This window comes from Heterodontus francisci, chromosome 13, assembly GCF_036365525.1.
Source record: "Heterodontus francisci isolate sHetFra1 chromosome 13, sHetFra1.hap1, whole genome shotgun sequence".
In the NCBI taxonomy this organism is placed as follows: Eukaryota; Metazoa; Chordata; class Chondrichthyes; order Heterodontiformes; family Heterodontidae; genus Heterodontus; species Heterodontus francisci.
In genome coordinates this window covers 98,372,949-98,389,118 of record NC_090383.1, presented here as the reverse complement: position 1 = coordinate 98,389,118, position 16,170 = coordinate 98,372,949, and the positions used below count along the sequence as shown (strand labels likewise).

Below are 16,170 nucleotides of genomic sequence, written 5' to 3'. Positions count from 1 at the left end.
TATATTTTTCTCTAAATAAAAGCAGGTTTCAATTTACAGAATTCAGTTTAGTATTGATCAGAAAATATAACAGTTCTACCAAAAGCATTCTTGTCAATAATATAGCAAAACACTAATTTTGATAGAGAAATTAGATGAGTTTTAGGTGTCATTTTTTGAGTAAACAATCAAGAACAATTGGCATGAGCTCAGCCATCACATTCATTAATTTTAGCTACAGAACAGAAAGTAAGCATTCTCTCAAATTTACATTTTAAATATATTATGTCCCAAATCACAATCCTGATTCTCATTATCTGGACATCATGACTTTGACCTCATGTGTCTGCAGGCTGCATCTACAAATCCACTTTTAAAGTAATTGCTAAGAAGTTTCAAAGCTTTGGGCTTTAGAAGATAAACTGAATAGGTTGACGATTGTAGTGAAAAAAATGGGGTTTCAGCAATGCAGATCATTGCACTATATAGTACTTACAAGGATTAAAATGTCTTTCAGAACACATTTATAACTAATATGGATTGATGCAAAGGTCTGATTCGTTAAATAACTACCACCCAAAATATTGCATAAAGCTCAAGACAGCAATGCAGTTGCAGAAAAACAAACCTATTTCCTTACTCCATACATGTTCATGATGCCTAACAAGCTAAATTAGTTCCCATTTTTCTTTCCTAGTTTAGTAGTGTCTGTTGATTGACCAAAGTCTGGCTTCTTGCAGCTGAGCAACACTTCAGTTCTGTACCAACCACAACCACTGTTAAGAGAAAAATCAAGACAATTATAAATGAATGTCAGGCTGCATACGCAAGGGAGCCCACATCATACTGGACCCCAAATAACCCCTTCAGAAGCTCAAGATAAACTTTAATTGTAAAACAAGAGCTCTTTTCACACTGCACATAAATTAGAATGTTTACTTTCATTTTAAAAGAGGAATGCTTCAAACCCTTTCTCCATAAGGCAGACTGAAATGAAAGTTTACACCCAATTTCTGCTGTCAGCTGATAACGCTGGACAGACTGTTGGTGGGAGAGTAAAACTGTATGCAAGACAAAATTGAAGGGATGAGGAAATTAATGGGGAGTGTTACAGTAAGAGGGAAAGGCATAAGACCTAGGCAAAAAAGAAAATTAAGGGGTAGGCTTGATTCTGCATTCAAGTGAAGGAGGAGTTTTTCGATCAGCTCATATTGGAGATAGTGCCACATGAGTTGCTGCAAAGAGGCTTGCCCTCGGTGCTACTGCACAGTAGCATCCCAAAAGATCAGCAATATACTTGCAAGATGAAGACAAGCTTCAAGTCACAACTGTCACTGCAGATGCCAACCCTCTGCTGCATGGTTGTTACAGGTGTGCATACAGTAGTTCAGACAGCTCTGCACATCATTTGATTCAGACCATTCTCTTGACACATTCAGTGTCAAGTAGATGTGTAAAGATCTGTAGAAATTATTGGCTGAATCCACCCAAGATGCCATCAATTAGGCTACAGTGGTTCTTGCGGGGGGGGGGGGGAATTTCCTTTTGTGCATTGCCACTGAACAGCAGGAGATGCTGTGGCTTAGGCTACATCCAAGGATATTAAAATTTGTCAAACATTCACATATTTATAGCACTCAAAGCTGGTCTATTCCAGCTTCCTTTGGGAAGATGAACCTCTAACAGCATTATTCATCTACCAAAAAGTGAGACTTGTTCCCCTCTGCACATATGGAGGTACAGTCATTGGTGAGTGGACACAAAGCATCTTTGAGACAACCTGATAATACCTGGCATCCTATTATATTTTCCTCTTCCAGACATGTCAGATAGGGGGAAATCATATTGGGAAACCTAATGCTGCCAGTAGTTGGCAATGGGGCAGGGACGGTGAGGTGTGGGGAAAATTAATTTTCATCAATTGGCACAAAGGGAAGAGAACTGTTGAATGGCTAACATATATGTTGGTGACCATCCGGATGTTTACTGCCATCTATTAACCCAGCATGATGGTATGCAAGCCTGACAGCCCCAGATGTGTCTTAGAACAAAGCATCCATTCACTTGAGACAGATATCACATCGCAATATTTATCTGATGCAAACCTACTGCATTTCTGGCAGGATGGGACTTTGATTTAGGCAGTACTATTGAAGAAAATCCCACCTGACATGTTTTGGTTTAAAATGACTCCAATATCTTGTCCATATAAATGAATGCCCTTTCTTTCTAAGGCATTTCCCCAATTCACAGACACATATAGGAATGTCCTGAGATTCCTGTGAATGGGGAGGGAAGTTTCACAGTGGATGACCTGCCCAGCTCTGCTAGGGTCCTGCTCATCACTTTGAAGGGCTGGCCCATAAACATGCCGAGTTAATTGAGGAAATGTCAGAAAACACAAGGTTGCAGGTTTTGTAGGAGGCAGATAGATCAAAAATTCAAAGGCCGGTAAACAGATTTGCAGAAGCAGCTGGAGAACACAAACTATTTTAAATGTTGATTCTGGAGGCCACCCACCCCTTCCCTCCCTCCACCCTGGTTACTCTGGTGAGCTCTCGAATAGCAGCAGAAACAGCGCCGTTGTCTGCCTATGGTATTAAAATAGCCTGACACGGAATTTTCGATGGGGAATGGACAAACAAATTCTGCTCCATCAATGTCTCCCCAGGAATTTTAGGGCTGAAATATTCAACTCATTCTCACTACATCAGTCAGGAAACATGGAACAGCTGTGTATAAATACATTAAGGCACGACTAGCTAGAGTTTGTATGATCATATTGAGTAGTGGGACAGACTCGATGGGTTGAATGGCCTACTCCTGCTATGTTCTCTTATTTTGCCGCACTAAATTGCATGGGCGGCGCAGTGACTAGCACCGCAGCCTCACAGCTCCAGCAACCCGGGTTCGGTTCTGGGTACTGCCTGTGCTGAGTTTGCAAGTTCTCCCTATGACCACGTGGGTTTCCGCCGGGTGCTCAAGTTTCCTCCCACAGCCAAAGACTTACAGGTTGATAGGTAAATTGGCCATGGTAAATTGCCCCTAGTGTAGGTAGGTGGTGGGGATGTGATAGGGAATATGGGATTAATGTAGGATTAGTATAAATGGGTGGTTGTTGGTTGGCACAGACTCGGTGGGCCGAAGGGCCTGTTTCAGTGCTGTATCTCTAAAATGATAAAAAAAATAAATACATACCTGAAATAGATCCAGCTCCACAAATTCCCCATCATCCTGGACTAATTGTTTGAATATTCCTGAAACGGCAAGTAAATGAGCACACTTCAAAACGGGATCTTTTTTGCATTTTTCTTTAAAACAGCTGGACATCAGTTTTTAAGAGAAAGGGTAATTCTGCAATGTATAACTGAATACAGCAGCAAAACGGGTGAAATCTTCAAGAAATTATTTGAATTATAATCTTTCACCCACATTTGTATGCAAACTGAGCCTGTTATTTTTAATTTAAGCAACTAGAGTTGCACACTTGTGCCGGCTGAACAAGGAGGAAATACTATGGATAATAAACTCAAAGGTTGGCACCTGATATGCTTGCTGAACCACATTGGGTGACCACTCCCTGCATCATTAAGCATGGTGGCCCACATTTTGCAATATGCGAGGCAGCCAGTACAATCAGGGCATGTACAAGGTTTGCTCACTCGCCCCTCCCCAAAAATGTTTGGAATAGGTGCTGAAAGGGGAGTCTGCAATTAAAAAATCATTATCATCTGCTCACTTAAATTAAACACCCTTCCCACTCCCAATGGAAAATTGACTGCTGGATACTTATTCAATCCTAGACATTCACTGGCTTCTGGTGCCCTAAATTGTGGACCTGATGGTGCTAGCATGGCATGAGCAACATGCTCAACTAGAAAACACATGAGGTTATCTTGCTTTAATTGGTGAGGCCAACTCACTTGTTTGTAGGTACAGGCAGCGTTTGATCATCACTAGCAATGACATATTATCTGCTCCATTGTGAATCTCCCATCAAATTGAGAGATCCTAGGCACAAACATATAGCTGCACTAGTCAACACTGAAAGCCAGATGAGGCAGGGAGATAAGTCGTCTTTTGGGCCAGGCACTTGACAGCCAGATCTCCCAACCTTGCAGCCTCACTGTATACATTAGAATTATTAATTATGTATATTTAGTTAATCTGCTTTTTTGAATAATTTATGGTTTAAATGTAATTTTTAAATCATCTGTAGTTAATTAACTTCTGGAAACATGAAGAATGAGGAACATTGTGACAACGCAGGTAAATGGTATTGAGATGTATTCAAGTGATACATCAGAACTGTGGTAGGGGTGTAAAACCAACAATATCTAATTGGCTGCCCATTCTACATCCTGCCTGATTTGCCTTCCCATTGACTTCATGTGCTTAATGGTCGATATAGGACAATATAGATGGGCGGAGCAGTGGCAAATGGAATTTAATCCTGAGAAGTGTGAGGTGATGCAATTTGGGAGGACTAACAAGGTAAGGGACTATACAATGGATGGTGGGACCTTGGTATACTAGTCCGTAGATCACTGAAAGCAGCAGCACAGGTAGATAAGGTGGTTAGGAAGACATACGGGATACTTGCCTTTATTAGCCAAGGCATAGAATATGAGCAGGGAGGTTATGATGGAGCTGTATAAAATGCTAGTTAGGCCACAGCTGGAGTACTGTGTGCAGTTCTGGGCACCACACTATAGGAAAGATGTGATTGCACTGGAGAGGGTGCAGAGGAGATTCACCAGGATGTTGCCTGGGCTGGAGCATTTCAGCTATGAAGAGAGACCGGATAGGCTCGGGTTGTTTTCCTTCAGAGCAAAGATTGATGTAAACAAAATTATGAGGGTAGATAGGAAGGAACCTTTTTCCAATAGTGGAGGGGTCAATAACCAGGGGGCATAGATTTAAGATAAGAGGACAGAGGTTTAGAGGGGATGAGGAAAGATTTTTTCACCCAGAGGGTGGTTGGAATTCGGAACACAGTGACTGAAGGGCTGGTAGAGGCAGGAACCCTCAACATTTTAGTAGTATTTAGATGAGCACTTGAAACACCAGAGCATACAAGGCTACGAGCCCAAGTGATGGAAAATGGGATTAGAATAGATAGGTGCTTGATAGCCGGCACAGTCACGATGGGCCTGTTTCTGTGCTGTATAGCTCTATGACTTTAGGACCTTGAGAATTTATAGGAAGTTAAATTAAGTTCAACCAATCTCTACCAGATAGATCCAACTAAGCCAAAATTCAAGTAGTTGGGGAGGGCCAAATACCTGCCATGGGGCCAGAATTAGGGCTGAATCTCTACCAATAATTACTGCCCTGTTTAGCTTCTGGGTGGAGAATAGACCTCCTTGATGTGGCACATTCCAGAAGAGACCAAGTATTAGTTGGTGAACAAAGTTTGGGGAATGTCTGAGTGAGTTTCTGGACTACCTTTTGAATTCTGTCCAAAATGCCATCAGCCCTACCTAACTTCTCCAACAATGGCCATTAGAATGTTAAAAATTTATTACTTGCTACTTTTCAGCCATCCCAGGCCTCCAATCTGCCCTCTTGAGTTAGGGCAAGCACCTTGGATGCACTGAGTATTTAAGTAACCTATCCTCATGATTTGGCAGAGGGTAAAGGTCAATCTCCATGGATGGGGATGCTATACTTCCGTCAGTGGAGCATAGCTCTCGAAATTCTGGTCCCAATGAGCTTATTGAACTTGGATCTTTAACGTAAAAGGCATTGTGAAAAGTAACTTACTGAACATGGTTTCCAGACGGATCAAACAGCCAACAAAGTTATCAAAGTCAATGAGAAGGTTAGTATTTGCGTAACGGGCAACGAGGATCTGAACCAACGTATTGTTCAGAGTGAAACCTGGGGAGAAAAACAAAGTATATATAAATACAATTGCTAATTTTATTGACAATCCATTCAGTGTGTGTATATACTTACCATTGGAAAATGAGTGCACTAAAGTCATTAGGCATGCAGACATTGTTTTAGCAAGGTTTGGAATTAACTATGAGGAGGTGGCATGAATGGAAGCTATAAGAGTTAAATAGGGTGAAAGGAAGGTTTAGAGATGGCATTTGTGGGAAAAGTCCAAATGACTGTAAAGGGTAGCTTTGGTCTCCCAGGAGTAACCCAGAGAATTGCCTCTCTAGGTGAAAGATTTCAGTGACTTGTTAGGTATGGGTATTAAGAGAGAAGGGCCCTTCCCGTCAGATCCTTCATGCACACCCGAAGTCTCACCCCCTCCGCACAGTGCCCCCGCGTTGGCTGTGGTGGGGAAGAGATGGTCGCCCACCTCCTCCTGGAATGCATCTTTGCAAAGCAGGTGTGGAAAGAGATGCAGTGGTTTTTGTCGAGGTTCATCCCAAGCAGCTCTGTAACACAGGAGTCTGTGCTCTACGGGCTGTTCCCAGGGACGCACACCGAGACAAACATCAACTGCTGCTGGAGGACTATCAATTCAGTGAAAGACGCCCTTTGGTCTGTCCGAAACTTGCTGGTCTTCCAGCGCAAAGAGTTGTCCACCACCGAATGTTGCAGACTGGCACATTCCAAGGTCCAGGACTACGTGCTGAGGGACGCACTAAAGCTTGGGGCAGCCGCAGCAAAGGCTCAATGGGGAAAGACCACAGTGTAAGGTCCCCCCACCAAGCTGAACTGAGGGGCTGGATCCATGGGAAACCCCTCGAACTGTATCGGAGAAATTTTGTGTGCTGTAAATGTAAAAATGAATATGGCATGACAATGAAATGGAAGGGTTGTGAGGCAACTCATGATTGTATAGAAGGTAACTGATCACCTTTGCACTGTCTGTATTCTTCGACTTGATGCAGTTTGAAACTGTTTGGGAATGTAATTTTTACAGATTTTTATGAATAAAGTATATTTTGGAAATTAAAAAAAAAATTGAGACATAAAACCAAGGCAGGTAAATATATCTAAATCGAAAGGTGCAACAGGCTCAAGAGCTGAATAGCCTATTTCCTGTGCTGATCTTCCAAGAAACAAACATACAAGGGTATTCCCAATGCGAAACCAATTATGCACATTTTAGGAGAGGGGGGGGGGGGGGGGGGGAAGAAAAATGGCAGTGCCAGAGGGTAATGACAAAATGTCTCAAAGAAAAGCCCCGAGAGAGATCAGCTTTCTGTGAATCCTTTTACAGCAGCTGCTGAACACTTTAAATTAACCTGGTCTTTTCCACTGCAAAGTTGGATGCCCACTTTACTTCTGTGTCCATAAGAAATAGAAGCAGGAGTAGGTAATTTGGTCCCTCAAGCCTACTCTTTCAATAAGATCATGACTGATCTACTTCAGCTACACCTTTCCACATTATCTCCATTTCCATTCATTCCCTTAGTATCTGGAAAATCTGTCAATCTCGAACTTGAATATACCCTGACTCTGTATCCACAGCCCTCTGCAGTAAAGAATTCCAAGTGAATTGAGTGAAGAAGGTTTTCCTCATCTCAGTCCTAAATGGCCAATCCCTTATCCTGAGACCGTGATCTTGAGTTCTAGAGTCCCCAGCCAGGGAAACATCCTGCCAGCATCTATCCTGTCAAGCCCCTTAAGTATTTTACATATTTCAAATATTTCACCAGGGGAAACTCCAGGGAATACAGGCCTGGTCAACTCAATCTCTCCAGACAATCCCCTCATCCCAGGAATCAGTCTAGTGAGCCTTCATTGAACTCCCTCTAAGGTACATATACCCTTCCTTACATACGTAACATTAAACACCATAGCGTTACCACTTTTTTTAAATAAGCCCATCCCCACCTGCACCATTTGTGGATGGGTACTGCTGTTGACTAAATTATTATGGCGGAACATGGAGTAAGGATGCAGTGCACCTGATCCCTGCCTGAATTCTGCTCCTGTCTGAGGGAATGTCCCCTGAAGACGGAGCAGCAAAAAGGAAAATGTAAGCTATGACTAGTAAGGAAAAGCCTGATGGAGATGGTGATAGAGCAGGTTGATGAGATAAGGAGGATGGTCTTTTTGGGCTTACAAGTCTTATGTTTGGTTTCTAAAAATTCTTGTTCTTAAATCAGTGTGCACAGAGCATATTATACCCTAGAATCAATAACTAACTCTCCAAGTGCAGCTCAGTGAAGTATGGATGGCTGGGCCACAGGAATTCTTCAAATATTACCTGCTTCTTCAAATGCCATTCGCATTTCATGTGAACTCATGGTACCAGATTCATCAGCATCCATCTTCTTGAAGGTTTTCTAAATGGAGGAAAAGAAAATGATTTAAGCTTTTCTAAATCTTACTTTAACTTTCAAAATTGTAGCATGATGAAAAAATTCTCTGGATTCCCTACTTTCAAAAGCAAAGGGAAATCAAAGAGATAAAATTATGGTCACAGATGCACCAGACTGGGTAGGTAGAAGCAACAGTTCATGTGCAGTGGCATAACTTTCAAACAGTGCTTTTCATGTAATTTCCACATTTACTAAAAATTTACTTTCATTCAATTGGAATGACATGTAATCTCTCCCATGGATGTCGTAGGCTCTACACTTTTTAAAATGTTATTCCAAGTGGCCAGCAGGGGGTGCACATATCACATTTTTTAAAAATTCTTTATACGATTTAAATGTGCCTTGGGGATGATTTTCATATCTTGCGTTAATTGACAGGTTGTAGGTGGATATACAGTCTGCCAAATCAATGGAGTCAGTGTGGTGTCTTGGTTGGGCCTCATTTAAATGAATGTGATGAGGTGTCTCTGCAAAACACACCCCTTAAAAGGCAGCTCGTCAATCTGGTGGGGAGGCTGACTTCGATCAGGAAACAACCTTGTTGTAAAAAGTTTACACTTACCAGCATCTTCTGCAATTTGTTCCAAAATATCTTGAATTCCACAAGTCCAATTTTTCCAGATCCATCCTTCTGTATACAATTCACATTCAGGAAAACTACTTGGAAATGTGTCTTTATAGAAATATCAAATTAGTGAAACCTGCCATTTGTGTCAATCTTCAGAATTAATCTTAATTTGGGGTGATCTGCTCAGACTTATCTGGGCCGGGACCAGCTTGTGGCTGGGCTATATGGAAATAAGGGAGACATGTGGTCCAAACATATTGTTTCACCAGCACATGACAATGATAGGACATGATGATTCTTGCAGTCATTTCACAATCTCTACCTGCTCATCAGGGAGGCGCAGCAAACAAAGAGAAGGAGTTTCCTCAAGGAAGTGAGGCAAAAAAAAAGCCAACCAACTGCTTCTCTTAAGCACCATTTGACAACTGATTAAAAGACTGACAATATGAGAAGCCTGGATATAGATCACCTGATTGCCAAGAGATATTAGAAGCTGACAGAGCTTCTTGTATCTGAAAGGATTTTTTTAAAAATCCAATACGGCAAAAATTAAACTACTCAGATTTTTATTTCATCTGGGGCAAGAGGGAAGAGGGAAACATCACAGATGGAGTCATTAAAAGGATACGTCCAATAGACTGATTATATTTCGACAGGTCTCCAAACCAAACCCATCAGTTTTAATGTCATCACCTAAAAGGAAAACAGCGCATATTATCACGGAATGACCTCATGGGAGTATAATATTAAGTCAATATACAGCAGTATTACTGAGGCAACACAACTTTCCACCTAACAAAGTTTCCAATCAGGATTTGGGGTAATGTTTGTAGTTCTATGCAGTCTGTCAAACGTAGAGGCCTTACATGCTGTCTGACTCTGGTTTCTTCCATGGTGTTTTTTCCACATAGTAGGAGTTGAAACCCAGGGAATATCTGGTGTTTATACCTTTATCAAGTCCATTTAAAAAAAAAATCACCTGTGTATTCTGGGACCAAGAATGCTATCTGAATTGCACTAAACCAAAGAAATCCTAAGCAGAATCTGGGGAAAAAGTAGAGTTTGGTGTCCTATGAATGCAGGAAACTCAGTTTTCTTCCAATTCAGTTAAAAAGGTAAATTCACTGGCCTCCCCAGCTGGGGCAACTCTACAATGTCAAAATACCTTTGCCTTCTGCAAGTATTGATCAGACAAGAACCGTGGCTGTTTTTCCTACTGCTCAACCTAGAGGCATCGTGACCATATATAGCACTCCATTACCATCCCATCTGAGATCAGTTACTTAAACACAGACTAAAGAATTGATCCCAAGATCCTTATTCTGCATGGTTCATCAACTAAACCACAGGTGAATCAAGGTTAGCACTCTATTCCATGGCACCACCATGGGATGCCCATTCAAAAAGGACTGGATTCCTTTATTTTATTCACGTGTAAATGCTAGTGTGCAGTTAACAACAACTTGAATTCGAGCTCTTACTTACGGCGAGAGACAATACGGTTCAGTATTCTTTGCAGCTCAAAGGCAGAAATCTCTGCATCCTGAATTTAAAAGAGCAAAGAAAAAAACCACAAAGTTCAACTTGCCGCCATGTCCTCAGGAAACCAGCCCAAATCCAAATAAGTCAGGAGATGCCAAGATCAACTTTTGCCTCCAAGTTGAAGGAAAATATTTGGGGTAATTGTTTTTTCAACTAATTATTCAATTTATTTTTAATTGATGTTATGGTCTCTCTCAATAGCCTCTTGTTTCAAATTCTAATATATACCTTCTGTAAAAGATTATTATTTTAAAGTTCCTTTTGTTCTTCGAGTGATAATCCTTAATCCATGTCATTGTTACCAATTAGTTAACTAGTGGAAGTTTACCACGAGAGGCAGCGTTGATCCTTTTCCCCTTTCTTGAGCTGCAACATTTGCCATCCTCTAGTTCTTTGGCACAGTTCCTGAATACTTTGGAAAAACCAAGTGAGCCTGGTGACTTTGATATGTAATCCCATTATTTGTTTTAATTGAGTTTCCTTATGAATGTTTAACAGTAGTCATGGCTCTGACAACCTCCTCAGGCACTCCTACAGCCCTATTCTGCCACTGTAAAAGCTGATGAGATATAGCCAAGCATTCCTGCTATTCCCTTACTGTGAAATGCAAGTTGTCCTCCCTTATATTTAAATGGTCATTCTCCTTCTTTGGCTATCCTATAGCCCTTGCCATTTATGTTAATGTTTTTGCTCTCTTTATATACCTTTTTTTTTAAAAAAAACTTAATTTTGCTCTAACCTATTTAGCTGTGAAGCTCCTACTTCTGGTATATCCCTTATGTCAAGTTGGAACATTTAACTACTTTGCTTCATATTTGAATTATCTCTGAATGATAATCTACTGTTTTATTCCCCCCAATCAGGGCTAGGCACCCTTTCATGCTTTTGAATTGAGCTCATTTTCAGTCTAGTACCTTTATGTTGATTTAATTTTAATGTAAATCTCATCAGGTTATAAGTGTGGGAATAAGAGTTCACATTACCCAAGTACCTTAATATCCTGGGCTATTTGAGATGAGCACACAATAAATTAAACAGCTTTCTGTTCAGCATTGGATACATTGTGCAGGTAGGCTTAGGGCAAGGATGTCTTCTCAGACAAAAGAGCTGACGAAATGTGTGAAATTTACTCAGCCATGTCTATAATGGCCAAGATATTATCTTGGTCACTTGTGTTTATGATAAATAAAATGATAAGAGCTTGAGGGCAATAACTATGGCAACAGGCTGATTAGAAGAGATTGAGAAGGACTAAGTGCATTTTGCTGGCTCCATATCACTTGTATGTACCTTTGATGTACTATGATTTACTATTGACATGTTGATAATGAATGTTGATAAAAAAGGTAAAACTATTCCAAGTGTGAGACTCTGTATCCTGCACTCATACTAGAATTATGAACTGTGATGTCTCATGAAAGATCCTGCATTGTTACAACTGCAGGTGTACACAATCTGGTATTTCTAAAGACAAAATCAAACAAGAAAGCAGTTCAATGAGCATTACAACTCGAGTGATCTCTTAGACTAGATATCACTTACTTATCCTATTTCATTATCCAGAACTGCTCTGCATCTTTACTATAACTGTATACTGTATGAATTGAAGTTTTTTTTTGAATTCTTTCATGGTATGTGGGCGTCACTGGCAAGGCCAGCATTTGTTGCCCATCCCTAGGCTTGCTAGGCCAATTCAGAGGCCAGTCAAGAGTCCACCACATTGCTGTGGATCTGGAGTCACATGTAGGCCAGACCAGGTAAGGACGTCAGATTTCCTTCCCTAAAGGACATTAGTGAACCAGATGGGTTATGACAATTGATAGTTTCATAGCACCATTACTGAGACTAGTTTTCAATTCCAGATGTTATTAATTCATTGAATTTAAATCTCAACAGCTGCCATGGTGGAATTTGAACCCGTGTCCCCAGGGCATGAGCCTAGGTCTCTAGGTTACTAGTCCAATGACATTACCACTTTGCCACCATCTCCTGGCTGCATTTTAAGAACCCCAGCCCATTTTGACCACAAATATATTTTTATCTCAATCTACTTTAGAATAGGTAAAATTAAAGTTACAAAATATTCTAACAACATGCACAAAATTAAAATTACAGAAGACAAGTGAAATAACCCTAGCAGTGACTGTAAATTTCTCACCTCTCCTGCTAAATGATCAAACAAATTCTCGAAACTGGCACTAATGTCTTCTTCGTTGACCTTTAGGATTTTTTCACAGAAGAATAGAATTGAGTTCACATATAACCATACATAGCCAAAAAGAAACATCAACAGTAACACAATATAGTACTGTATATCCTGGAATCACTCATTTACAGTAAAGGAGCTTAGCTACCATTAATGTGGCATGATACACAGTATTAGCAGCATGAAATATCTGGATATTCTTCTTACAGGACAAAGATATATCTAGTATACTAGCACCATCCTGACTGACACCTAGGGGCCAGAGGAGGGTCTCATTTCCGTTTATTAGAGTCATTACTTCACAAGGGAAGCCAGCCAGTCCACCAAATTTGTTATGCTACTTTTCAAGGATTACAATTACTTGGCAGATGGAGTGAAAATCTCACCTCAAGGTCCAAAGGAGCTCTGATTAGTTTCCAAAGAAGCACAAAACAATGAACAAGTTCATTACTGATTAACCTTTCATTGAGGACCAAACTCCAACAATGACACAATTGAGGATCTGTTCCAGTGTGCTGCTTCACAAAATAATGAGGTATTGGTTTGCACCCATCATTCCTCACATGCCCAGGGGGTTAATGTTGGTAGTGTGAAGCCACTTGGAAATCTAGAGTGAGAATGGCCATTTATCCCATCAAATTCACAACATCCAGAGTCCATGTATTACATGTGGGAAGGAAGAAATGAAAAACCGTTTATGGATCTCAATGGCAACCAACAAATGAACACTGGGTTCAGCAGGCATGAGAGTGAACTGTCAATGTGGTGCCTCATACCTACTATATAGAACAGGATAAGGAAGGTAATTTGGTCCATCCAGAATGACCCCGAAGTCTCTCCCTCCCCCGCTACTGCACCATCCAATTGGTTCAGAAATTATTCCAGGGTTTTTTTCCCTCCAATATTCTATGAGAGTCTATTCCTTCAAATGATCAATGTGTGACGAACTTAATATGAGACCTTAATATTCTCTTTTACTTGTTTGGACCAGTAACCTTGGGTCTTACTCCCATAATTTAATTTAAAATTATTTTTCAGATTTTACCTTTCTTATTCGGTTTATACAATTGCCTCTCTGGCCCCTCCTTTCAAGTCTAAACAGCCCAAGTTTCTTTATCTTCCCTTATAACTAGGGACTCTGGCTTAGAAATAAGCCTTCCGGCTCTTCTCTGCAGTGCCTCCCATGCTTGAATGTCTCAGTGGCCAGGACAGGACACAGTACTCAAGCTGCAGTTGAATGAAGCAAAATACATTTTGATCATGGCTTTCTCTGATTTTTAGGGCCGAACTCTCCTCTTCGTGAAGTGCCACACAGTCCTCCAGTTCTGGCCAAACTCAACAAAGTCACTTTCTATACCTAGTAGGAATCCTGCTGCTTAGAGGGGAGTCAGTCAGTGCTCAGTCACAAAATTCAGCAGTCATGTGGCACATGAAGCAGCAGCTGGGCATTTAAAGAGTCAAAACAGCCCTAAAAATCAGGAAATTGTCAGCCTTATAGGCCCCGGCTTTTAAACAAGTACTAGGTAGAAGAGCGAGGAGGCCGCTAAAAGTTAGGACGTGGGGATGTTGACATTTCATGACAACCTTTTCGACATGGAGGATAAAGCTAAATGAGCGGGCAGTTAGAGTACCTCGAAGAACAATCAAAGATGAAGTCATATATACCTCCTCATCTTCCAGTTTTGCATCAATTTCAGTATCCGCTTGACTGGAAGAGAAAAACAATACACATTATACACAGTGAAACTTTCAGATGTGTTCCATGCATCCTGATCACATTTCAATTAAATGTCTAGAAGCAAATCAGTAATAAGTAGTTATAATACAACACAACTGTGTAACAGCCCTGTCAACCAATTTTATCTGCAGCACCTGTGGAAGAGTCTGCCACTCTAGAATTGGCCTTTATAGCCACTCCAGGTGCTGCTTCACAAACCACCTCCAGGTGCTTACCCATTGTCTCTTGAGACAAGGAGGCCAAAGATGATGTAGATGAATACAACACAAATTCTTTCTAGGTTTAGTGATTTAAAAAAAAAATAATTTCCTCCAAAACTTTCTCCCCATTTCCTCTAATTCTAAAAGAAAGTGCACTGACATGTGCTGGAATATTCCACAAACACTAGCAGCTCTCCACTACTTTGCTCAAATAGCTGCCTTGCCAGCAACTGCCTGAAGACTGCTTTACAATGGGGAGCATCACAGGCAAGTTCAATCCCACACTCAGCCAGTTATTCCCATTTGCGCACTTTCGAACACAGGACTCAGGTGAGAAATCAGGAAGACAACTTTGCCAAGCTTAACCTAGTTTAGGGATATAGAGACTAAGTATAGTACCTCCCAGTTGAGACTAACTCAGCAAAGACTAGAAATCAAAACCTTCCTCATCTGCATGCTTCAGAGTTTACCACCTGCAAATCCATGGAGCCATTGGGCAGGGGGGTGGGGGGCGGGGAGAAAAGAGTGGCATGTGGCGGGGGGAGAGCTTGGCTTAATATACTTTCATATTTATATACTTTCATTACATTTTTGTTGTGACCAAATTCATTAGTTGCATGCAATTTCATTCCATCAGAAAAAATTTAAAAGTACCCCACTCTGCCACCCTTAAATTTTAAGATTTGTACACAAGATAAGGCTCAGATTTAGCAAACTGTGTGAGAATGGAATCTTGCTTTCTGAACCATATTTCTGCTCTTTTGTCTGAAGTTAACAATGTAATGATTGCATGCATCATTTTTTTTTCCTGAAGCATGAAGTGTTGGGAAAATAAACATATTTTGCAGTGGTAGGTTTGTACATTCACAGGTCAGACAGGCTGGGTTAGCAGAAACCAGATGCTTCATTTATACTGAACTAATGTTCACATGAGTGGCTGCGACTGTGCCAGTGCAAAATTTCCACTTTGCACACCATCCATCCTTTGGACATGAGGAGTGACATTGCAGTTTCACAAAAACACTACTTACTATCATATGGCACAGAAGGAGGCCATTTGGCCCATTGTCTCTTTCAAAGTGCTGGCACATGCACAACTAATTAGTCCCACCCTTGGCTCTTTCCTCACAGCCCTGAAAATTTTCATTTTCAAAGTTATTATTGAATCTACTTCCACCACCCTTTCAGGCAGTGAAGTCCAGATCAGGGCGGCACAGTGGCGCAGTGGTTGGCACTGCAGCCTCACAGCTCCAGCGACCCGGGTTCAATTCTGGGTACTGCCTGTGTGGAGTTTGCAAGTTCTCCCTGTGTCTGCGTGGGTTTCCTCCGGGTGCTCCGGTTTCCTCCCACAGCCAAAAGACTTGCAGGTTGATAGGTAAATTGGCCATTATAAATTGCCCCGAGTATAGGTAGGTGGTAGGGGAATATAGGGACAGGTGAGGATGTGGTAGGAATATGGGATTAGTGTAGGATTAGTGTAAATGGTCGGTACAGACTCAGTGGGCCATAGGGCCTGTTTCAGTGCTGTATCTCTAAATCTAAAAAGCTCTGTGCAAAAAAAAAAAAACTTTCACCTCTCCTCTGGTTCTTTAGCCAATTATCTTAAACCTGTGTTCACTGATTATTGACCTTGCTGCCAGAGA

General features: G+C 41.1%; 1 protein-coding gene across 1 annotated transcript in view; it reads right to left on the bottom strand.

Moving 5' to 3' along the window:
- The window catches only part of LOC137376528 (calpain-2 catalytic subunit-like), an 81,940-nt gene continuing 65,770 nt past the window's right edge, over positions 1-16,170 (bottom strand). Inside the window, exons 13-21 of the mRNA XM_068045246.1 lie at positions 14,255-14,297; positions 12,542-12,601; positions 10,327-10,384; positions 9,470-9,534; positions 8,836-8,904; positions 8,159-8,237; positions 5,746-5,862; positions 3,178-3,236; positions 1-755 (exon numbers count right to left, since the gene is read on the bottom strand). Of these exons, the coding sequence (XP_067901347.1) occupies positions 732-755; positions 3,178-3,236; positions 5,746-5,862; positions 8,159-8,237; positions 8,836-8,904; positions 9,470-9,534; positions 10,327-10,384; positions 12,542-12,601; positions 14,255-14,297 (574 nt within the window). The 3' untranslated portion in view covers positions 1-731. The remainder of the gene's footprint in view (positions 756-3,177; positions 3,237-5,745; positions 5,863-8,158; positions 8,238-8,835; positions 8,905-9,469; positions 9,535-10,326; positions 10,385-12,541; positions 12,602-14,254; positions 14,298-16,170) is intronic.